The 24,384-nt window shown below is 44.2% G+C and overlaps 4 protein-coding genes across 5 annotated transcripts; 2 read left to right on the top strand and 2 right to left on the bottom strand.

Moving 5' to 3' along the window:
- Nucleotides 1–10,390: 10,390 nt before the first annotated feature.
- LOC137595836 (transcription factor HES-5-like) lies at nucleotides 10,391–11,143 on the bottom strand. The gene is made up of 2 exons (XM_068316165.1): nucleotides 11,032–11,143; nucleotides 10,391–10,919 (listed from the first exon to the last, which is right to left on the bottom strand). Exons 1-2 carry the CDS (start codon nucleotides 11,092–11,094, stop codon nucleotides 10,533–10,535), a joined length of 450 nt encoding a protein of 149 aa, XP_068172266.1. The 5' UTR covers nucleotides 11,095–11,143; the 3' UTR covers nucleotides 10,391–10,532.
- Nucleotides 11,144–15,752: 4,609 nt separating this feature from the next.
- si:ch211-193l2.6 (uncharacterized protein LOC561947 homolog) lies at nucleotides 15,753–16,319 on the top strand. The gene is made up of 2 exons (XM_068314310.1): nucleotides 15,753–15,848; nucleotides 15,937–16,319. The coding sequence occupies exons 1-2, from the start codon at nucleotides 15,793–15,795 to the stop codon at nucleotides 16,157–16,159; spliced, it is 279 nt and encodes a 92-aa protein (XP_068170411.1). The 5' UTR covers nucleotides 15,753–15,792; the 3' UTR covers nucleotides 16,160–16,319.
- Nucleotides 16,320–18,469: 2,150 nt separating this feature from the next.
- On the bottom strand, nucleotides 18,470–19,115 carry LOC137594925 (transcription factor HES-5-like). Its single transcript, XM_068314607.1, has 2 exons — nucleotides 18,996–19,115; nucleotides 18,470–18,883 (listed from the first exon to the last, which is right to left on the bottom strand). Exons 1-2 carry the CDS (start codon nucleotides 19,056–19,058, stop codon nucleotides 18,470–18,472), a joined length of 477 nt encoding a protein of 158 aa, XP_068170708.1. The 5' UTR covers nucleotides 19,059–19,115.
- A 2,883-nt stretch (nucleotides 19,116–21,998) lies between these two features.
- On the top strand, nucleotides 21,999–23,299 carry LOC137595773 (transcription factor HES-5-like). Of its 2 annotated transcripts, XR_011035456.1 has the most exons (3): nucleotides 22,023–22,118; nucleotides 22,231–22,800; nucleotides 23,252–23,299. XR_011035456.1 is itself a non-coding variant. In XM_068316047.1 (2 exons), the coding sequence occupies exons 1-2, from the start codon at nucleotides 22,056–22,058 to the stop codon at nucleotides 22,645–22,647; spliced, it is 480 nt and encodes a 159-aa protein (XP_068172148.1). In that variant the 5' UTR covers nucleotides 21,999–22,055; the 3' UTR covers nucleotides 22,648–23,087. The 2 variants fall into 2 exon arrangements, 1 of the variants encoding a protein (XP_068172148.1); XM_068316047.1 differs by lacking the exon at nucleotides 23,252–23,299 and having other exon boundaries at nucleotides 21,999–22,118; nucleotides 22,231–23,087.
- Nucleotides 23,300–24,384: the final 1,085 nt, after the last annotated feature.

The raw sequence follows: 24,384 nt of genomic DNA, 5'->3' as shown, positions 1-24,384 counted from the left end.
ATCAACATCCTCAAAGCAAATACTGCATCTGTAGTACTCTGTTTTGGCATGAAACCATACTGCTGCTCACAAATGTTCACTTCTGCCCTTAGTCTAGCTTCCACTACTCTCTCCCATAACTTCATTGTATGGCTCATCAACTTTATTCCTCTGTAGTTGCCACAACTCTGCACATCTCCCTTGTTCTTAAAAATGGGCACCAGCACACTTCTCCTCCATTCCTCAGGCATCTTCTCACTATCTAAGATCCTGTTGAACAACCCAGTCAGAAACTCTACCGCCACCTCTCCTAGACACTTCCATACCTCTACAGGTATATCATCAGGACCGACTGCCTTTCCACTCTTCATCCTCTTCAATGCCCTCCTCACTTCATCCTGACTAATCTTTGCTACATCCTGGTCCACAACAGTCACCTCTTCTAGTCTTTGTTCTCTCTCATTTTCCACGTTCATCAACTCTTCAAAGTACTCTTTCCATCTTCCCATCACACTACTGGCACCTGTCAATAGACTTCCATCCCTATCCTTAATCACCCTAACCTGCTGCACATCCTTCCCATCTCTATCTCTTTGTCTTGCCAACTGGTATAGATCAGTCTCTCCCTCCTTACTGTCCAAACTAGCATACAAGTCCTCATAAGCTTCTTGTTTGGCCTTTGCTACCTCTACCTTCACCTTACGCTGCATCTCCCTGTACTCCTGTCTACTCTCCTCAGTCCTCTCAGTGTCCCACTTCTTCTTAGCTAACCTCTTTCTCTGTATACACTCCTGTACCTCCTCATTCCACCACCAAGTCTCCTTATCTACTCTCCTTCCAGATGACACACCAAGTACTCTCCTACCTGTCTCCCTGATCACATTAGCTGTAGTTGTCCAGTCATTTGGAAGCACCTCCTTGCCACCCAAGTTTCAAGTTTCAAGTTTCAAGTTTATTTATTTTTATATAGCCCAGATTCACAAACAATGTCTCAAAGGGCTTTACAATCTGCACACGGACGATATCCCTCTGACCTTTGTGCACTGCAAGCAGTGCGACCCTTGCATCGGATAAGGAACAACTCCCCCCAAAACCCTTTTAACAGGGGAAAAAATGGTTGGGAGAGACCTCAGGAAGACTGCAGAGGAGGGACCCCTCTTCCAGGAGTGGACAGACGAAGCAATAGATACCGCATGTACAGATTAACAACACAATAATAATAACAGTAACAATAAATGTATAACAAAGGCATGCCGATCCATCCAGTAGAGCGAGTCACCACCAGCCGATGAAGCACACAGAGGTCACCGATTGCCGAGGATCCACCACTCTGAGGACAGACCAGACAGTGCCTAAGTCATTCAGCTCAAAAAAGTTAAAGTCAAGGTTACTCTGGCAAAACCCCAAAACCACAGCAGAACCAAATGAGGCAGAACCAGCACTCCCCTAGTGGATGGTGAAACAGGACCACTGTACAGCTTGTGCTATCGCCAGCCATGGAAGCAGACAGAGGTAGCCGATTGCCGATGATCCACCACACAGAGGCCTGTGAGAGAGAACAGCAGAAGAAGGGAGAGAGACAGAGAGAACAGGGCGAGAGTGGTGCTAGAGGGACCAGAATAGCAGAGGATTAATGGGAGGCAGGGGCCTAACTAAGAAATCCTATGACTCGTCGGCAGGACTAGGCTAAACCTAAACATTGAGACCGCCATCCCCGATATTACTTATATGTTAGGTCGAACAGATATGTTTTGAGTCTAGATTTAAAGACATTTACAGATTCAGACTGTCTAATATTTATAGGGAGGTTATTCCACAAGAAAGGGGCACGATAGGAGAAGGCCCTCTGGCCAGCTGACTTCTTTTTAAATCTAGGAACACACAAGAGACCAGTATTCTGAGAGCGGAGAGCCCTAGTCGGCGTGTAAGGTTTAACAAGATCAGACAGATAGGTTGGAGCAAGCCCATTAATGCTTTTGTATGTTAATAAGAGTACCTTAAAATCGGATCTAACATGAATCGGGAGCCAGTGTAATGCAGCCAAAACTGGGGTGATATGGTCAAATTTCCTAGTTTTAGTTAATATTCTTGCTGCTGTGTTCTGAACCATCTGAAGGCCCCTAGTTCTAGACCGAGGCAACCCTGATAACAGAACATTACAAGAGTCAAGTCTAGAGGACACAAAGGCATGAATCAAAATTTCTGCATCAGCCATGGCTAAAGAGGACCTAATTTTGGAAATATTACGTAGATGAAAGAAGGCGATCTTTGTCACCTCTTTAATATCCTGGTCAAAGGCAAGAGTTGAATCTAACGTTACTCCAAGGTTCTTGACTGTTGAACTATGGGTTATAAGACAGTTATCTACAGATATTGTTAGGTGTTGAAATTGGTTTATATGTCGCGCAGGGCCAATGATTAACATTTCAGTTTTGTCTGGGTTTAGGAGCAAGAAATTACTGGACATCCAACTATTCACAGCAGAAAGACAGGCCTCTAGTTTAATCAATTCAGATCGATCATCTGCTTTTATGGGCATATAAAGTTGTGTGTCATCAGCATAACAGTGGAAACTTATTCCAAAGCTGCGTATAATTTGACCAAGAGGTGCAACATACAGGGAGAATAGTAGAGGACCAAGGACAGACCCCTGAGGTACGCCATATTTGATGTCGGAGAAGGCAGAAGTTTTATTATTGTAGGAGACACATTGTGTCCTATCAGATAGATAAGATTTTAACCAAGCCAGAGCTAACTCACAGACACCAAACTGTCTCTCCAGTCGGTCAAGGAGTATACAGTGATCTATAGTATCAAATGCTGCACTAAGATCCAAAAGTAGGAGAACAGAAGTGGTATCAGAGTCCAGATTTAATAGGAGATCATTCACAACTTTGGTAAGTGCTGTTTCAGTGGAATGGCGGGCCCGAAAAGCTGATTGGAATGGTTCGAAAAGACCGCTTAATGATAAATAATCTAAGAGCTGTTGAGATACTACCCTTTCTAGTATTTTAGATAAGAATGGAAGGTTAGAAACTGGTCTATAATTATTTAAAGACTCTTGGTCGAGATGTGGCTTTTTAAGCAGAGGTTTAACTACGGCCGCTTTAAAGCTAATGGGAACAACACCGGTTGCAAGAGAAAGATTAACTACATTTAACATAGTAGGGCCCAGCAATGGCCATAATTCTTTAACTAATTTAGCAGGGAGAGGGTCTAAGAGGCATGTAGTAGGTTTGGAGATTGAGACCAACTTCGATAATTCTACCAGAGAGACATTCTCAAAGTGTGTTAAAGAGAGAAGTTGGGTTTTAACACCCAGAGAAGGAACCACATCAAATTTTGATCCAGGTGAAGCTGAAGAAGTAATTTCATGTCTAATGTTATCAATCTTACGGCAGAAAAAATCTTGGAAATCATCAGCCGCCAATAACAAGCTGCTTGCCGTTGGCTGTTTCTGGGTCAATCTGGCTACAGTATTAAACAGAAATCGAGGGTTGTGTTTATTTTTACTTATTAATCTGGAGAAATAGGCAGCTTTAGCGGTGGACAGAGCACGTTTGTAATTTAAGACACACTCGTGCCAAGAGATGTAGCATGATTTAGATTTAGATTTACGCCACCTGCGCTCTAAACTCCTATAGGCCCGTCTGAGAGCGCGTGTCTCCTCGTTAAACCATGGTGTAGACCTGCGCACCCCTATGGTTTTAGTTTTTAGAGGTGCAACTGAGTCCAACAGACTAGAAAGAGCTGAGTTTAGATCACTAGTGTAATTTTCGATTGATCCTGTTGCTACAGTAAAAGGAGTCAATACCTCAGGTAGAAGCTCACTAAGTTTAGATACCGTTGACAAGCCGATATGGCGAGTAGTGACTAAATCAGGAGTAATGCTATTTTGACAAGTAAAGGCTGCTTTAAAAGTAGTAAGAAAATGGTCAGATATCACTGACGTAAGAGGAGAGACAGTCACAGCAGTAACATTTATACCACGTGATAGAATCAGATCTAGGGTATTACCATTGGAATGAGTTGCTTCATGAACCCACTGAGTGAAACCTAACATGTCCAGGAGGGTTAGGAAAGCTTTACACAAAGGATCACTAGGGTTATTTAAATGAATGTTAAAATCACCTGTCACCATAACCTCATCAGATTGAGTAATTAGATCCGAAATGAATTCACCAAATTCTTCTAAGAATAAAGAATAGGGACCAGGCGGTCTATAGACTACTACAAGATAAAGCCTGCTGTTTACAGCTGTAGGCGATGGTTTTAGAACAAGAGCCTCAAAAGATGTAAAATGAATATCTAGATTAGAAGTCAGGTTCAGAATAGATTTGTAGACTAAAGCAACACCTCCACCCTGTTTATCAGCCCTTGCGGCATGAGCATATGTAAAATCAGGTGGTGAAGCTTCATTTAACGGTAAGAAGACATTTGGTTTTAGCCATGTTTCACATAGAGCAATCATATCCAGGCCATGCTGAAGAATTAAATCGTTCACAAGCAAGGCCTTCGATGACATTGATCTAATATTTAAAAGGCCAAATTGAAATGTGGTAGTGTCACTAACATGATTGTTAGACGGTTTAACAGCTGAGGATGTATTAATCTTAATCAGATGCCGCGTTTCAATAAATCTGGGAGGTAAAGACCTATAAACACGATGTGATACAATAACTGGGATGCTTTCAGGTATAGAGTCTTGGATAACCTGATCAGGTGCTTCACTGAACAGTACCTTGTCAATGGTGATAAGAGCAGAAGTAAGATTCACATGGGTAATGTCCCGGGCCATTTTATTAAAAATCTGAGGGAAGGAGACAGTCTCAACGTCACTAACTATTCCATCAGTCTGATGGTTTCCTAGTCTAGACTCCACAACCGCATCAACAACTACCCTAGCAGGCTCTCTAATCACCTGCAGCCCGAGCGCTGTATGGCTATTGTTAAAGACGCTGTAAGGTCCTGTCTATATTCCTGGATAAAAGAGCTGCCCCTGCCCCAGTAGGATGCAGGCCGTCAGCTCTCAGCAGCTCGGGGCGGCCCCAGAAGGAAGGCCAGTTATCTACGAAGCCTAAACCCTGTTCCCTACAGTAGCGCGCCAGCCAGCGGTTCAAAGCTGTTAGTCTGCTATAAGTCTCATCATTCCCCCGCACAGGCAAGAGGCCAGAGACTATTACTGGATGCCGACACATCTCCCTAGCGCAGTCCAGAGCCCTAACCAAGCTATTCTTTGTCACCTCTGACTGCCGGAGCCTAATGTCATTGGTGCCAACATGAATAATAATGTTCCTAGGTGGACTGGTGGAGTGTTTCTGACTGCCCTTCTCCCTAGCTGATGCCAGCACCCTGAGGTTAGCTTCTATGTCGGGAGCTCTGGCCCCTGGTAGACAGCGTACTGTTGCTGGCGTCACTAGTCTAATATTGCGGGTAATGGAGTCGCCTATGACTAACGTGCTACTCTGTCTAGGCTGACCGGGTTTAGCCCCGCGGGCGGAAGAGGGGGAGGCCGGGGCCGAGGAAACCGAGCGAGCCGGGACCGCAGACCGGCCAGCCGCCGGGGGAGACGAGCCAGACCGGTCTGCTTACCAGACCGCCGGCCCCGGCGGCTCCCCCCCCACCGATCCACAGTGACAAACTGCGGAGCCACTGCCGACGAGGATAAACTCTCACTGGGCCTAACGGGCGTGCTAACGTCCTGGCAGCTAACGCTAGCTGCAGTGTCCGTGCTAACTATGCTATCATTACCTGCTAAGAGCTGCTCTAGCTCACGGACACGTCTCTCTAGCAGAGACATCCTGACTAGAACTTCTGAGCAACTAGAACAAGCCATAATAGTGATTAAACAGTAATAAAAAGAACAATGTTTAAACAGAAAGACAGAGCGAGAGCAGAACAGATGAAAACAGTGAAAAACAGATACAGAGATACCGGAAATACGTCACCGCCTCAGGATCCAATCCACACACACACGACAGTGACCCGCTCATCGATTAAAGGGCCTGTCTTAACTCCTTCCTAAAAGTCATGCAACACTCTTCCTTTTTCAGCTTCCACCATTTCGTCTTCTGCTCTGCCTTTGCCCTCTTGATCTTCCTCACCACCAGAGTCATCCTACACACCACCATCCTATGCTGTTTGGCTACACTCTCACCTACCACTACTTTACAGTCACTGATCTCCTTCAGGTTACACCGTCTACACAAGATGTAGTCTACCTGTGTGCTCCTACCGCCACTCTTATAGGTCACTCTATGTTCCTGCCTCTTCTGGAAGAAAGTATTCACTACAGCCATTTCCATCCTTTTTGCAAAGTCAACCACCATCTGTCCTTCTGCGTTCCTCTCCTGGATACCAAACCTGCCCATCAACTCCTCATCACCTCTGTTTCCTGCACCAACATGTCCATTGAAGTCTGCTCCAATGACAACTCTCTCACTTCTAGGCATGCTCTGACCAGAATTTCTCCTTCTCCTCCAGCTCACATCCTACCTGTGGAGCATACCCACTAACAACATTGAACATCACACCTTCTATTTCTAGCTTCAGACTCATCACTCTATCTGACACTCTTTTGACCTCCAGGACATTCCTAACAAACTCCTCCTTCAAGATAACTCCTCCTCCATTTCTCTTCCCATCTACACCATGATAGAACAACTTGAACCCTGCTCCTAAACTTCTAGCCTTGCTACCTTTCCACCTGGTCTCCTGGACACACAGTATGTCTACCTTCCTTCTCTGTATCATGTCAACCAACTCTCTACCTTTTCCTGTCATAGTTCCAACATTCAACGTCCCTACTCTCAGTCCTATACTCTTGGTGTTCCTCTTCTCTTTCTTCGTGCGAACGCACTTTCCTCCTCTCCTTCTTCGACCAACAGTAATCCAATTTCCACCGGCGCCCTGTAGGTCAACAGCGCCGATGGCGGTCGTTGTTAACCCTGGCCTCGACCGATCCGGTATGGAAGTCATAGGTTTGATTCGCATCTTTGATTTGGCAAAAGTTTTACGCCGGATGCCCTTCCTGACGCAACCCTCTGTATTTATCCGGGCTTGGGACCGGCACAATAAGACACTGGCTTGTGTCCTCTTGTGGCTACATTACAGGTGGAGAACTCAATCCTGCTAAAATATTTTACACAGTGGAGACAAAGGCTGAAGTCTCAGAGGTGGACTCGTCCAGAACCCAAGCTGAAGTCACCGAGGTGGTTGCCAAACTCCTTGGTGGCAAGGCACTGGAGGTGGATGAGATTCACCCTGAGTACCTCAAGTGTCTGGATGTGCAGGGACTGTCATGGTTGACACGTCTCTGTAACATCACATGACAGTCGGGGACAGTACCTCTGGATTGGCAGACCAGGGTGGTGGTCCCTCTTTTCAAAAAGGGGGACCAGAGGGTGTGTTCCAACTATAGGGGGATCACACTCCTCAGCCTCCAGGAGAAAGTCTATTCCAGGGTTCTGGAGAGGAGGATTAGACCTACAGTCGAACCATGGATTCAGGAGGAACAATGTGGCTTTCGTCCCGGTCGTGGAACACTGGACCAGCTCTACACTCTACATCGAGTGCTCGAGGGTTCATGGGTGTTTGCCCAACCAGTCCACATGTGTTTTGTGGATCTGGAGAAGGCATTCGATCGTGTCCCTCATGGTATCTTGTAGGGAGTGCTTCAGGAGTCTGGGTTCCGGGGCCCTTTGCTGAGGGCTGTCCGGTTCCTGTATTACCGAAGCCAGAGTTTGGTTCGCATTGCCGGCAGTAAGTCAGACCTGTTCAAGGTACATGTTGGACTTTGGCAGGGCTGTCCTCTATCACCGGTTCTGTTCATGATCTTTATGGACAGAATTTCTAGGTGCAGCCAGGATCCGGAGGGGGTCCGGTTTGGGGACCAAAGGATTTCATCTCTGCTTTTTGCAGACGATGTTGTCCTGTTGGCCTCATCAAACCTGGACCTTCAGCGTGTACTGGGACAGTTTGTGCTATGCGAGTGGGATGAGGATCAGCACCTCTAAATCCGAGGCCATAGTTCTCGACCTGAAGAGGGCAGTGTGCCCTCTTCAGGTCGGTGGAGAGTCTTTGCCCCAAGTGGAGGAGTTTAAGCATCTTGGGGTCTTGTTCACAAGTGAGGGAAGGATGGAACATTCCTTCTCCTTGCCTGAAGTTTCTATATGTGCCTCCCACTTTTTAAGGGACCAAAAGTAATTGGACAATTGGCTGCTCAGCTGTTCCACGGCCAGGTGTGTGTGATTCCCTCATTATCTCACTTACAAGCATATCAAAATTCATTGATTTTTTTTGCAAATTTTACATTCTTTTGGTATGCATTCATACAACCTGAGATCATTTCTATAACATTCTTTGTTAATCTGATGGTGTCACAACGTGATCAGCGTGCGACCGGTTAGTGGCGGTCAGCTGCTAACAGAGACTGAAAGAAGAAATTAGATGAAGCCAGAGTGTTTGGAGACAAAAACCAGGAGATCGTTGAACGTTGAGCAGCTGTGGAGCTGTTTTATGGTGAGGAAGACAACAATGAGATTTTATCGTCATGACGAGATGATTCGGTTCAACTGCAGAGCGATGAATCCCCATTGATGAGCAGTAAGACAAATTAAAGATACCATATTGTAAATGTTTTAAAAGTGTATTAAGTCCTCTATTTATGTAGGTCTATATATACAGAAGATCAGGGCTGAAATGATAAGAGAAGAGAAGCTATGTGAATTCACCATCCATCAGGTACATTTGAAGCTCAACCACACCATCGCTTGGACCCCTGGAGAGCTGGAGATGACCCTGACACTGATCACTGAATAAAGTTTGATTACATCTCAGTTGTCTCTCAATGTTATTTTTGGACTATTTGAGGAAGCAAAGCTCTCTGTTATTTTACAATTTGTTTTGAAGAGTTGCAGCTGAAGCTTGTGTTTGACTTTCAGCTAAAAGCATCTATGAAAACACGTTTTTATTGTAAATATTGAATATTGTATTACTTTAGTTCAACACTGTTGTGTTTCTTAATCAGCCTGGCTATGGTGCTGAAAAGAAATTTTATGACTACTCTGTTATTTTAGTGAACATTTCTATTTCTACAGAGAGCCTTCTTGTATGTTATAAAGCTATCTTTCCAGGATACATAGGCTACGTCACTTTTTGTTCAGCACCAAATTGTCTCCATTCTGCAGGAGCGTTGTTTGAGTTTGTGCGTCCATTAACCCATGATGACCTTTCCTGTTTTATACTTTCCATTTCTAAATGTACAAGACCTAGTTTATATCTACAGACGTTGGTTATGGATCTATACTCACTGTCTGTGCTAAATGTTGTCTTGATGTGTCAATCAAAGACAGGGACTATGATGGAGGCCTCGATCAATGGCATGAATACGGAACGTCAGTTTTTCTTCATGGTGAAGACGTGAACAATGACAGAGTGACAGGAGAACAGCACATGTTCAGGTGTCGGTGTTTTTATTCCAGCAGACACAATGAGACACATGAAGTCAGAGAGCTCCACCTGGAGGTGATGATACATCACAACAAGGTGGACATTTCTACAGATCAGTTTGGGCAAATCAGAGAGATTCAATTTAAGTTCATTCATGACAACATGTCCATTAAAAGGACAGATCCATTTTCTGATCACAAGGATCAATAACAGTCAGAAGGTAGCAAATGTTACCAGAGCGTCTCCTAAGGAGACGTGGAGTCCAGGACTCACACGCACCAGAGGACAGCTGTCTTTACAACAGACAAACCATGTCCAGTCTCTGAGGACACAGTCCTCACTGTCCATCAGGCCTTTAAATGGATTCACACGTTTGTCCTCGTGGACAAAAGTACAAGTCGTCCCCCTGACCTGACCACAGGTCACATGGTTCTGAACAAGACCTGAAATCAACTGATTGTCTCAATGCAAACATGACAGCGTCTCTAGGAAACTGTGACAGGGTGACGTTCAACAAGCCTTTGACCATCAGAGATCAACAGATTGATCTAAAACTGATCTTCTATCATCACACAGTGAGGGAAAGTCCATCACCACAAAATGTCCACATAAAGGACAATGAAGACGTTTGATCCAACAGATTATTACTAATCCAGAGGTCACAGTTATCACCATGACAACACATTTGACCAATTACATTACGGATTATAAAAGCATCACAGGAAAATTGTGACATTTAGCAAACCTTTTGTAAAAAGGATAAACATTTGGATCTGACTCCAGATCAGTTTGGGCAAATCAGAGAGATTCAATTTAAGTTCATTCATGACAACACGTCCATTAAAAGGACAGATCCATTTTCTGATCACAAGGATCAATAACAGTCAGAAGGTAGCACATGTTACCAGAACGTCTCCTAACGAGACGTGGAGTCCAGAGACTTCTAGAGTTAGTCTGACGTCATCACATGTGTTGATGCAACACCATCACAAGATCTTCTCTTCCTGCACTGAAAGATATTGTTGCTGGTCTGGTGAGAAGACAAACACACTTCTGGACCTCCAGAAGAACAAGTCCAGAACATTTCAAAGACTTCAGTCGGCTCATCTCCCACCAATGTGGTCATGTGACTTTGTGAGTCCGTGGCTCCAGTCTGTAGGTGTCCACCATGGCCTCCAGAGGACACTGTTGACTGGACTCTGGTCTGTGGTGATGCTGGTCTGAAGTGTGGAGCTCAGTGGAGAGAAGTCGGCCTCCGTCAGCTTGTGATCAGAGGACGACTGTAATTTGTGGAAGTTCTTCATCAGTCCTCTCTGCTGCTGCTGCTGCAGGCGTCTCAGGACCCCGACTGTCATCTCCAGGATGTCTGCTTTCTCCAGCTTGGAGTCTGGATGCTGTTGGAGGAACTCTGGACCCAGGAGAGACTTGAGCTGCTCAATGCAGCTGTTGATTCTCTCTCTGCGGAACTTCTCCACCAGAGGCTTTCTGAGCTGCACAAAGAAGAACAGAGTGGTTGACCAACGGATTCAGGACTACAGGGAGACCATGGAGTCAGACCAGCTCTCCTGAGAACATTGAAACCTGCTTCAATCTTCAGTTTACCTTGTGACTCAGAGTCAGATGCTCCTGAGAACTGGTCGTCACTCCAGTGATTGTAGGAGCCATGATCTGCTGGTCTGTGTGCTGTGGAGGTCTCTGAGGAGACAATCTGATCTCTGCTGGCTTCAGCCCTCCTCTTTATAGTCCCACATCTCCATATGAATGTGTGGCTCCAGGTCTGCTTGGAGGTTCTCACAGTCTCAGCCAATCACAGAGCCCCTGAAGACAAGAGGGGGTCTTCCATGGTTAATACCGTTGTTGCCTGGGGGACAATAGTTCCATCTCAGGGGAGCAGCTGGAGGACTGGGGGGTGACTGTGGGAAACTGATGACCCTGTAGATCTGCTGCCTGATGCTGGATCATTGATTGTGAATGGACACACACTCCTCAGCCCGTCACGTACATCAGTGGGTAGAAAGCTGCTTTCTCTTTCTCACACTCTGTCCTGCAGGCTGTGGTCATTGGACAGCCAGAAGACTTGAATGATGGTCCTCTTCATCAGGTCCAGGATCAGTTTGTTCTCCACAGATGAAGACGGGACCTGGAGGCAGCTGTTTCCTGAAGTGTGCCAAATCCCTCTGGACAATAGTCTGCTGCTGCTGCTGGTGAACTGGTGAAGAGGGCTTTGGAGCCAGGCTTCTTTTTGAACGTCTCCCAGGTCAGAGGTCAGGATCTATTGTCCCCCTGGGCTCTGTGAGTGGGTTTCCTCTGGTTTCCCACACTCTGTCCTTTCACCGGCTCCACTGCAGGAACAACAGAAGTGTGTCTTGTTCTGCTTCTCATTAGAATCATTGTCTGCCCTCTTTTAGAGGGAGATGGTTGACTTTAAAGTGTCTGCATTACAGTCCAGTGACGTCTGATCAATGTGATCACCTCTGTTCACGTCTGGAGTCACAAACAGTTTTCAGCCAGAGAGACAAAACTATTGTAACATTGCTTCCATTTCCCACGACGTATCTGTGAGGTGAGCTTTTCAAACCTGACACAGGTACACAAACTACATCAGGCTGCAACATGTCCCTTGGAGCAATGTTGGTTTGTGGTGTGCCTCGTGGATTTCTCAATGAAAAAAGTATTCTGTGTCTCAGAACAGGTTGGGAAACACCGCCCTAGGAAAGAAACTCGCTGCTGCACGTTTGTAATTTCTCTGGATTCACTTTATTTCCTGTATCAGCAAACCAATACTGACTGTCATGCAATGTTTATCGGAATTGAGAAAAATGCGTGACTCAAGTCTACCCATGTGAACACTTCAGAGATAGGTTGAAGGTGGTTTAACAGTGTCTGGGGGTCATGAGCACAAATGTTAAATTAGAAGTAACCTAATCAACACTAGTCACTTAAATATATCTAGAATTTATAATTAACATGACTTGTCTTAAATTACAGAACTCAGTTCACAATTATTGACAGATCCTGAAAAAGTCCACTAGTAGAGGGGAATGTCTCCCCCTGCTGGATGGACTGACTACAGCAACACCACAGGTGGAGAAGTTTCACTGTTGTTATTAAATTGATTTTACTCACAAACCTCTTTAATGTTTCGCTCCTGAAGGCGGCATCTCATTGGTCCTTCAGTGTCTACTTGAATTGTGGGAACACTTGACCCACGGTCGTCGACTCATTCTCCAAAGGAATTTGGGACATGTCAGGAACGCTCACCCCCTCCTGCATGGAGATGAACGTTCACGTAAATGATGACTCAGCAATGAGGTTCAAAAATAATAATAATCAAAATATACAGTAGTGACTGTAAACTACACGTACCAGAAGATAAATCATTGTGGTGGAGGTAGTTTCAGTTCACTTTCAGTTTTGAGTAGCCAATGGTGTCGTTTCCCTCCAGATGGCTGCTGATGTCAGCCTCTGTTTCTATGACAACACGGCCAGCATCTGTCACTGAAGTGTGTTTGTGGCTCATTGAGCTCACAGGGAGTCAGCGTGGGAAACTGAGCCCCACTTCTTCCTCACGCTGAAGACGAGGCACGTGTCCACAGAGTCCACATCTGGACCGATGCTTCAGGAGGTGTTGAGTTGACACCGATGGAGAAGACGCCATTTTATTCCATAACAATCACATGTTAACAAGAAAGAAAATCTGAAAATAAATCATGCATTATAAAACAGTTGTATGAAATTACCCAAAAACGTATTTAAAGTAAAAGATCGTCTCCTCTAATGAAGCGCTGGTAAAACAACCCGTCTGTAATGCAGACGCATTAAAGTCCACCTCTAATGGGGGGCAGACTTTGACTCTAATGAGATGCAGAGCGACACACACTTCTGTTGTTCCTGCAGTGTGGGAAACCAGAGGAAACACACTCACAGAGCCCCGGGGGACAATAGATCCTGACAGGTTCAGAAACATGGTGGCTTAATCCATTAATCCTGTTCACTGGTATGAGTCAGGATTAACACATATTAGAATATCATCAATCCCAGAAGAGTTAAAGACATTAATGGGTGTCAGTAGTGTTCAGCAGCTGATCCGCGTCAGATACAAATGTTCATTTTATCTACAGTCACTCACTTATTTATTAAGATACATCTTTTAATTTTGTGTGTTTGTTTTGTGTGTAATCCTGAGCTGAAAACACCTCATTGGACGTGAGGAGGTGTTTCCAGGTGTTTCCAGGTGTTTCTAGGTGTTTCCAGGTGTTTTCAGGTGTTTCCAGGTGTTTTCAGGTGTTTCCAGGTGTTTCCAGGTGTTTTCAGGTGTTTCCAGGTGTTTTCAGGTGTTTTCATAAGGTTTGGACTAAACTAGAATAATTCAACAATATTTACCCATTTTGACCCTGATGAACATTCAGAAGTGTCATCTTCACTGGGGGCCACACCAGCATCACGGCTGTCCTCAAAGGGCCAGATGTCACTAATAAATGTAACTAACTGTAACTCAGTGTAATGTAACTAAATGTAACTCAGTGTAATGTAACTAAATGTAACTACTCCTTAATGTAACTAATAAATGTAACTAAATGTAACTCAGTGTAATGTAACTAAATGTAACTCAGTGTAATGTAACTAAATGTAACTACTCCTTAATGTAACTAATAAATGTAACTAAATGTAACTCAGTGTAATGTAACTAAATGTAACTACTCCTTAATGTAACTAATAAATGTAACTAAATGTAACTCAGTGTAATGTAACTAATAAATGTAACTAAATGTAACTACTCCTTAATGTAACTAATAAATGTAACTAAATGTAACTACTCCTTAATGTAACTAATAAATGTAACTAAATGTAACTCAGTGTAATGTAACTAATAAATGTAACTAAATGTAACTCAGTGTAATGTAACTAAATGTAACTACTCCTTAATGTAACTAATAAATGTAACTAAATGTAACTCAGTGTAATGTAACTAAATGTAACTACTCCTTAATGTAACTAATAAATGTAACTAAATGTAACTCAGTGTAATGTAACTAAATGTAACTACTCCTTAATGTAACTAATAAATGTAACTAAATGTAACTCAGTGTAATGTAACTAAATGTAACTACTCCTTAATGTAACTAATAAATGTAACTAAATGTAACTCAGTGTAATGTAACTAAATGTAACTACTCCTTCATGTAACTAATAAATGTAACTAAATGTAACTCAGTGTAATGTAACTAAATGTAACTACTCCTTCATGTAACTAATAAATGTAACTAAATGTAACTCAGTGTAATGTAACTAAATGTAACTACTCCTTAATGTAACTAATAAATGTAACTAAATGTAACTCAGTGTAATGTAACTAAATGTAACTACTCCTTAATGTTAAATAACTGAATTTCTGACTGATTCTAGTTCCAAACATTACAGTTAGACAGAAAAAACATGTTTGTTTGTTTCTCTGTTCTAACATAAGTCCTTTTCATTCATCAGGTTATTAAACCCACAGAACTCCATCAATCAAGGATCAAACTATCAATCAATAAAGAAAAATAACATCAGACACAAGTTAGGATGTTAACTTTGTTCACTACGTTTAGTCAGAGTTAAAATGGGCTGAACTACTGCATTGTGGGAAATGTAGTTTTGCTCAAAGCACTACTTATTTTCAGATACTCTGACCTTTTATGCTCTTGTGGGCCACATAAAATGATGTGGAGGGCCACATTTGGCCCCGGGGACTCACCTTCCTCTTCCTTTCCTCCCATCTGTCCAAGGGGGGGGTTCAGGTTCCCCTTCCCCCCGCCCCCTCTCCTGAAGTTGCCCCGATCACACGCCCTCCTGTCTGCCCGGCGCTGGGAGCCATGGCGACACACTCGTTCCCACACTCGTCTGTAACCTGCTCAGCTGTGCTCACAATAGACGTGTGTGTGTGTGTGTGTGTGTGTGTGTGTGTGTGTGTGTGTGTGTGTGTGTGTGTGTGTGTGTGTGTGTGTGTTCTCAGGCACGCCGCCATCTGGACGCCACCAGACCCCTGCCCACAGCTGGGGTCCGGCTCAGATCACAGTTAATTATTGATAGTTTATTTATTTCAGATGTGATAACAATATTTATTGATTAACGTCATTCGTCTGATTTTAATGAATCCCATAATTTTACCGTCATAATGACAGCTGTACACGTGTAACATGTTGTGTGTGACGGTTTCCACGGTGACCCACAGATCAGCATCCCACCTGTTCTGTGTGACGGGCGTTAAATGACCCCCATTGTCCCCAGCGCCGCGCTCTGATTGGCTGACGGCTCTGATAAAAGCGGAGCAGACACGCGGGCGTGAGCAGACACGTCTTCTGGAAGCAGCAGGAACTGGAGATGTCTCCGTACGCCGACCTCCACCTCCAAGACAGCGTGAAGGAGCAGCTGTTCAGGTGAGTGCCCCCCCCCCCACGTGCCTCCAGCGGCCTCAGAGGGCAAAGGTCGAGCCGTGAGGTGACGGGTGTGTCCTTCCTGTCTCAGGTGGAAGCTCCACACGCTGGACAGGAAGTGCTGCTCTGGAGTGGAGAAGCTGAGGGCCGTGATGGAAGCCCACCTGCAGGGCGGCGTGAGCGTTCAGGACCTCCTGGAGAAGACCAGGAGCTTCATCACGCTGCTGTCCCCCGGCGGGTACTCCAGGACCTCCAGAGACCTCCTGCGTCTGTCCCCCCACCCAGAAGAAGACCTGACGCCGCTGTGCTGCTGAAGGTTGACGAGGACATTTCCAGGATCCCTGTGAGATGTTACATCACCAGGATGAAGATCTGTTCTTGATGAACATGTGCTGTTATTATGGGATGTCTACGCGCTGGGGACACGTCTGTCCAGCTGTAGGACAGACGGACGAGTCCTCCTGTGACTGAAGCTGATCGCTCTGCCTTGTTTCAAGGTTTAATGTAACATAGAGTTAAAGAGAACCTTTCTTCTGAAAAGGGTCACGACCTCTGTGTGTGTGTGTGTGTGTGTGTGTGTGTGTGTGTGTGTGTGTGTGTGTGTGTGTGTGTGTGTGTGTGTGTGTGTAACGTGTTGTGTTTCAGTCAACAGTTTGATTTTTATTTATCCAAAATGGATTGAAATTTGTTTGAAGGTTTTTTCACTTGTTACAAATAAATAAATGTGATTTAAGAAATGATTCCTGCAGTTTTATTATAGTATTATTGTTGTTATTATTAGTATTTATATTAGTACTATAGTGTTGTTGTTTATCATAGATCAAGTTCCACGAACAGCTTCATTGCTGTCAGTGTTCGTCCACCAAATGTCTTCACAACCGCTCAGATGAACGACGTGACTCAGGCAGCAAAGGGGACCAAGATGAGATGATGACCTTGACCTTGAGAAAACTAGGTCAAGGTCAAATTTAAATTTTTGTACTCATCCCGGATTTTTGGAAGGCAGTCACGTGACTCCGTACACACGTCCTACTGGCTGACAGCATCCTGAAGTGTTCTACGATCCTTGAGTCTCGGACTCATTACATCACCCTAAATAATAAGATAAATAGATCGTCATTCTATTGTGGAATTTGTTAATCTCATGTGAAACGACGAGATATAATCACCAAACAAAACATTTTCAGGAAGCCAGAGGCACAAAATGTGTAGGTCAGGGTAAAATGCTGAATTCAGGGGTGTCGCAGGATGTTGTAGTCTCTGACTGCCTTTAATGCTTCTTTGAACTGTTCAAGCATGTTTTAACAACTGAATTTTATTCATTACGATATCAGCCCCAGCGGCATGGTGGCGCTGTCGCCCCCTGTGGTTCGCTGGCCTGGAAAGCAACTGTAGAGACTGTAGGAACTGGGTTAGTCAGTCTCTCATCTCTACGATCAGATGGGAGAGGATCTGAGCGTCTGGTCTGACCTGAGATCTGATCCAGAAGAACATTATGGAAATACAGTGAACCCGTATGGAGCTAATGAGGTGACGTCAGGAGGTCGACAAACATTTACATTTGAAGCTCCAAGGAGTCCCAAACCGGTGGACCCCAACTCCTGACCAACGGACCGGAACTGGTCTGTGGGTCAGTCGGTCTGTGGGTCAGTCGGTCTGTGGGTCAGTTGGTCTGTGGGTCAGTCGGTCTGTGGGTCAGTCGGTCTGTGGGTCAGTCGGTCTGTGGGTCAGTTGGTCTGTGGGTCAGTTGGTCTGTGGGTCAGTTGGTCTGTGGGTCAGTCGGTCTGTGGGTCAGTCGGTCTGTGGGTCAGTCGGTTCTTCTTCTTAAAAGCGCCGCCCCATCCGCTAACACAGAATAAATTAGTGCTAAACTGAAACTCCCAAGCTAGCAGAACCAACAAGAAACAGACGTTGGTGTGACGTCACGAGAACGCTGCTAATAAAGTTGATACAAACTGGATTCACCTTTATTATTATAGTTAGAATAAAACAGTTTTTAAGCATCGTGACGCGACACAACGTCATCCGTCTCTGGATTCAAGAACACATTAACACCAGCAGCTACAGCTGAAGGTGTGACGGTTCCTCATGACGGTTCCTCATGACGGTTCCTCATGACGGTTCCTCATGACGGTTCATCCAGCAGCGTGTTCTTCACGGATCTCACATTGATCTGCTGTTCTGACATGTTGAAACAAGTCACGCAAAGTCAGGAGTGTTTTTTCTGATTGTTTTAATGCACATCACTTGGTTTGAAGACATACATTCATTGTAGGACGTTTCCCTTCGCTGAAGGTACGAGTGCCGTCACTCACGGAGTGATAAAGCAGCACGTTTGTCTAGATCACACACACACACACACAGATAAATCACAATAAGAAGCATGTGAACATCACATAAACCTGATGAAGATGTATTAAAAGCATGTCATCTAGTCCCAGTGTCATGGACACCATAGACAGACGATCCCATAGGGACCAATTAGACCAAAAGCAAATACAACATACATGTTGTCAGGAACACGAGTCTTTACAAAAGGAATAAAATACAACTTGTGCATCAACTCTGCACAATCACACGTCTGCAGTGATGAAGGTGAGGCTGAAGAAGTTCCCTCCTGATGCTCACTCGTCTACGGACGTCGACCACGGCCTCCACAGGACGCCTCCGACCGGACGCTTGTCTTTGCTGACTGTGGAGCTCGGATGAGAGAAGTCAGACTCTGTCAGCTTCTTCCCAGAGGAAGACTTCAGCTGGTTGAAGGTCTTCATCAGTCGTGTCTTCTCTGGCTCCCTGGAGAGGAAGCGTTCCACCTCCTGGACACACCTGGAGTAACCTCGAGCGGCGAGGACCGAGTCCAGAGCCCGACGATGCTGCAGGCGTCTCAGGACCCCGACTGTCATCTCCAGGATGTCTGCTTTCTCCAGCTTGGAGTCTGGATGCTGTTGGAGGAACTCTGGACCCAGGAGAGACTTGAGCTGCTCAATGCAGCTGTTGATTCTCTCTCTGCGGAACTTCTCCACCAGAGGCTTTCTGAGCTGCACAAAGAAGAACAGAGTGGTTGACCAACGGATTCAGGACTACAGGGAGAACATGGAGTCAGACCAGCTCTCCTGAGAACATTGCAACCTGCTTCAATCTTCAGTTTACCTTGTGGCTCAGAGTCAGATGCTCCTGAGAACTGGTCGTCACTGCAGTGATTGTAGGAGCCATGATCTGCTGGTCTGTGTGCTGTGGAGGTCTCTGAGGAGACAATCTGATCTCTGCTGGCTTCAGCCCTCCTCTTTATAGTCCCACATCTCCATATGAATGTGTGGCTCCAGGTCTGCTTGGAGGTTCTCACAGTCTCAGCCAATCACAGAGCTTGGAGAGACAATGAGGATATTCCACCACTAATGCTGTTATTGCCCGGGGGGACAATAGTTCCATCTTTAGGGACCAGGTGGAGGACTGGGGGGGTGATGGAGAGATTGTGGGAAAGTGGTGACCCTGTAAAGAGAGCTGATCTGCTGCTGATGTTGGATCAATGACTCTGAGTCCATCACACTCGTGGAGGTCGGAAGTAAAACTCTGAAATGACCACATCAGCTCCGTGACGTGTCTCTGGATGCTTCTGAAGGTAATGAGTGAGAAGATCATAAAGTAAAAAGAAATGTGTTAGAAGTTAGAGAAAAACTAATCTCAGGAAACGCTTCACGTCTTAAATTAAAGATCATTTTGGGTTTTGGCTCCGTTGTTTTGGGGTTTTTCTTCTTACTGTGTGAAAAACAAATTATAATACTTGTAACAAAAAATTTTTTTTTAATCAATTCTGTCAGTGAAATGAAAGAAGTTCAGGTGATTCCAGTGGAATTAATGTCAGTTAAAATACAAGCAACTTATAGACAGCGACACCGTCTGAAGAGACACCACAGCGTTCCTCTTTCCCTCTCTACACACTGATAGACTGGAATAATATTTAATATTTACAATGTGATGATATCCTGAATTCAATGGATTGATAGTGTCAGTCATTCCAATCAGTACATTCAGATTGACTGCACGGGGGTGTGGGGGGTCCTGATGAGGACCCGACCCCATCGCTCATGGGGCTCAAGCAGGCACACTTCTTTTGTTCCTGACGGCCGTGGAGAGAAGGAGTGTGGGAACGCAGGGAAAAGTCCCTCACAGGCCTCCAGGGGACAATGAACACGTCTGTGAGGGAGGGGGCGTCCCACCCGGTCTCCCACCCACCCACATTGAAATGATACCCTTTACTCTGTCTGGACAATCAGGCGACAGCGGCAGCAGAGGTAGAAACCATTCTCACGCTGAACTCTGGAAAACGTTCCCACAGAATTTCATTCACTGATCTGGAATTCAGGCAGAAATGTTGATGCCAAGTCTGAATTGATCCCAGTTATATACAACAGGGTTTGAGCTTTGCTCATATTTGTATTTCTGTAAATGTTACCCTTGTTTTTTTAGACAGTTTGAAGTCACAATTTTAAATCATCGGCTATAAAATACTGAAACACATCCATTAATTAATGTATCAGTGATGTTTACCACTCTTCATAAACATCAGGTAGGAGACGTTCATGTGTAGCGCATAAAAAAACTGTATATACACAGTATATATATGTGTACTTTATATATACAGTATATACAGTATATTTTATATATACTGTATATATACAGTATATACATATATAGTTTTATGTGTATGTATATATATATACACATATATATGTATATATATATATGTATACACACACACACACACAAATGTATTTATTTATATATAAGTGTGTGTGTGTGTGTGTGTGTGTGTGTGTGTGTGTGTGTGTGTGTGTGTGTAATACAGAACCTTCCTTGGTATAAGTTGCATAAAATTGTAAATGATGACTTCATTCTAAACTATTTAATATTACAATATACATATACAATACACAGTATATATAGTTTTATATACAGTATATAGTTTATATATATATATATATACAGATATGTATATACAGTATATGTGTGTGTAAATATATTCAGTATATATACAGTATATATATATATGTATGTATATGTATATATATATTTATATAGTGAGAATGTGCAGATTTAATAATAAATGAGGGATGATAACAGTTTATTAAACATAATACAGAACCTTCTCAGTATAAATTGAATAAAATAGTAAATGATGACTTTATTCTAAAGTATTTATTGTTTTGTTTACTGTTTACAATGGAGGTTATTGTATAGCTGTAAATACATAATTAGCCTGTTCTGTTCATTTGTCAGGTCTCACACAGGATTTAGTGGATTTATCCCAGTGGAAGCGCCTGAAGCAAACATCTGCTGGGTGGGGGGGGGGGATTAGCATTTAGCAGGGCACATGTCTATTGTCAGCAGCCCCTCCCTCAGTGGGGGAGTGTGGGAACGCCGTGAGAGGCCGAGTCACAGATCACGGTGATGAGCGTCCATGGGGAGTTGGCACGCTCCACAGAGGGTTCACGCCCGTCAGGTTCACCTCTGTCTGGTCACTAGTCACTGATACCAGCCACCCTCACCCCCCTGTCCTCTATCAGGGGTTAATTCCATCAAACCGTTTCACTTGTTTGTCTGTGGTGATCTCATGTTTAGACTAACTAGTTCCTCTACCTCAATCAGCTGGTGTTAACTGAGAGGACAGACGCAGGTAAACACACCTGTCGTGTTTGTTTACATCAGTCATTCACTTCTGTTCAATTATGTGATTTAAGTAGAACTCATCATAGTCCAATGGAATCAGGATCCTTCCAGTCCTGGAACCTGGTCCAGAACTCACCAGAGTCCTGTTCCACCACTGAATCTGGTACCAATCAATCAATCTGATCCCTCCCCATCCTTCAGACCCACCAGAGTCATTGATCCAGCAGCGGATCATCTCTCTGAACAGGGTCAGCACTTTCCCACATCCACACAGACCTCTGTGGGTCTCTCTCAATCACCCCCCCACTGCCCATCTGGTCCCTTTGCCTCCACCCATTGTCCCTGGAGCCGTTCAGCACGCTAATAATGCACACATCCCATTGTCTCTCCAAGCTCTGTGATTGGCTGAGACTGTGGGAACCTCCAAGCAGACCTGGAGCCACACATTCATATGGAGATGTGGGACTATAAAGAGGAGGGCTGAAGCCAGCAGAGATCAGATTGTCTCCTCAGAGACCTCCACAGCACACAGACCAGCAGATCATGGCTCCTACAATCACTGCAGTGACGACCAGTTCTCAGGAGCATCTGACTCTGAGCCACAAGGTAAACTGAAGATTGAAGCAGGTTTCAATGTTCTCAGGAGAGCTGGTCTGACTCCATGTTCTCCCTGTAGTCCTGAATCCGTTGCTCAACCACTCTGTTCTTCTTTGTGCAGCTCAGAAAGCCTCTGGTGGAGAAGTTCCGCAGAGAGAGAATCAACAGCTGCATTGAGCAGCTCAAGTCTCTCCTGGGTCCAGAGTTCCTCCAACAGCATCCAGACTCCAAGCTGGAGAAAGCAGACATCCTGGAGATGACAGTCGGGGTCCTGAGACGCCTGCAGCAGCAGCAGCAGAGAGGACTGATGAAGAACTTCCACAAATTACAGTCGTCCTCTGATCACAAGCTGACGGAGGCCGACTTCTCTCCACTGAGCTCCACACTTCAGACCAGCATCACCACAGACCAGAGTCCAGTCAACAGTGTCCTCTGGAGGCCATGGTGGACACCTACAGACTGGAGCCACGGACTCACAAAGTCACATGACCACATTGGTCAAATGGACGTTAACCTGTCAGACACTAAAGAGAAGTGAAGAGACCCACTTCAGGTCACATCCGTTCATCTCCTTGAAGACGGTTCAACCATTAATCATCTCGTCTTCAGCCGTTCACCTGGATCCGGGTCACGGGTTCACACTGGAACCTATCCCTGGAGGGGTAAACCCTGGAAACGGTGTTGCTACGAGGTCATCACATTGATGATTGTTCAGTTTGGGAAGCATTTTTTGTGAAAATGCCACTATTTTGTATTCTGTGAATATTGCATATTCTATTATGTATTGATCAGTAATAATCAGACGTTATACGTCTGATTATCTGCTAGAATATTAATTTCAGCTACTTTGTGAAAGCCGTTGTTCCTTAAGGTGTGGTTCACTTTTCACTTTGTGAAGCTAACCGACCCACATTGGGTCTCCGGGTCATCCGTCCTACCTGTTGTATCAACAGTCCGTGTGTGTGTGTGTGTGTGTGTGTGTGTGTGTGTGTGTGTGTATGTGTGTGTGTGTGTGTGTGTGTGTATGTGTGTGTGTGTGTGTGTGTGTGTGTCGTCGTGAGGAAGCAGCTGCTTCTGTTTCGGTTCTACGAAACCATCTCTGTCTTGTGTAAAGACGCTGAAGCCTCGTCTCTGCTGTGCAGGAGGTGATCGTGTTGGACTGCAGGTCGTCCTGTGATGTGTCATCACCCTATTGGCTCCATGATGGAATCTGTTCATGTGTTTTAATAAAACTAAATCAAATTAAATTACCTGTTTCCTTCTGTTTAACTACATATGACACGTGTCAAATTCAAGGCCCGGGGGCCAAATTTGGCCCTCCACATCATTTAATGTGGCCCGCGAGAGAATAAAAGGTCAGAATGTCTGAAAATAAATAGGTCATAAATGTGCTTTGACCAAAACTACATTTCCCACAATGCAGTAGTTCAGCCCACTTTAACTCTGAATAAAGGTAGTGAACAAAGTTAACGTCCTAACTTGTGTCTGATGTTATTTTTCTTTATTGATTGATAGTTTGATCCTTGATTGATGGAGTTCTGTGGGTTTAATAACCTGACAGATGAAAAGGATTTATGTTAGAACAGAGAAACAAACAAACATGTTTTTTCTGTCTAACTGTAATGTTTGGAACTAGAATCAGTCAGAAATTCAGTTATTTAACATTAAGGAGTAGTTACATTTAGTTACATTACACTGAGTTACATTTAGTTACATTTATTAGTTACATTAAGGAGTAGTTACATTTAGTTACATTACACTGAGTTACATTTAGTTACATTTATTAGTTACATTGAGGAGTAGTTACATTTAGTTACATTACACTGGGTTACATTTAGTTACATTTATTAGTTACATTGAGGAGTAGTTACATTTAGTTACATTACACTGAGTTACATTTAGTTACATTTATTAGTTACATTAAGGAGTAGTTACATTTAGTTACATTACACTGAGTTACATTTAGTTACATTTATTAGTTACATTAAGGAGTAGTTACATTTAGTTACATTACACTGAGTTACATTTAGTTACATTCATAAGTTAAGTATATATAAGTGTGTGGCCCTTTGAGGACAGCCGTTATACTGCTGTGGCCCTCGGTGAAAAGGAGTTTGACACCCCTGGTATAAGGACTATAAACTCAGACAATAGTGATGATGATGATGATGATGATGATGATGATGATGATGATGATGATGATGATGATGATCAATCACACAGACGTGTTCTGATTCTGATCACAGTGCAGTCAGTCTGCAGCTTCTGCTCGCTC

The sequence above is a fragment of the Antennarius striatus genome, chromosome 5 (assembly GCF_040054535.1).
Source record: "Antennarius striatus isolate MH-2024 chromosome 5, ASM4005453v1, whole genome shotgun sequence".
Taxonomy (NCBI): domain Eukaryota; kingdom Metazoa; phylum Chordata; class Actinopteri; order Lophiiformes; family Antennariidae; genus Antennarius; species Antennarius striatus.
This window is presented reverse-complemented; position numbering and strand designations above follow the sequence as displayed.

Bases quoted from the DNA above. Each gene is read 5' to 3' on its own strand.
- LOC137595836 (XM_068316165.1), bottom strand. From the start codon at position 11,094: ATGGCTCCTACAATCACTGGAGTGACGACCAGTTCTCAGGAGCATCTG. The intron at 10,920-11,031 runs GTAAACTGAAGA...TTCTTTGTGCAG, and splicing joins ATCTGACTCTGAGTCACAAG to CTCAGAAAGCCTCTGGTGGA.
- si:ch211-193l2.6 (XM_068314310.1), top strand. From the start codon at position 15,793: ATGTCTCCGTACGCCGACCTCCACCTCCAAGACAGCGTGAAGGAGCAG. The intron at 15,849-15,936 runs GTGAGTGCCCCC...TTCCTGTCTCAG, and splicing joins GTGAAGGAGCAGCTGTTCAG to GTGGAAGCTCCACACGCTGG.
- LOC137595773 (XM_068316047.1), top strand. From the start codon at position 22,056: ATGGCTCCTACAATCACTGCAGTGACGACCAGTTCTCAGGAGCATCTG. The intron at 22,119-22,230 runs GTAAACTGAAGA...TTCTTTGTGCAG, and splicing joins ATCTGACTCTGAGCCACAAG to CTCAGAAAGCCTCTGGTGGA.
- LOC137594925 (XM_068314607.1), bottom strand. From the start codon at position 19,058: ATGGCTCCTACAATCACTGCAGTGACGACCAGTTCTCAGGAGCATCTG. The intron at 18,884-18,995 runs GTAAACTGAAGA...TTCTTTGTGCAG, and splicing joins ATCTGACTCTGAGCCACAAG to CTCAGAAAGCCTCTGGTGGA.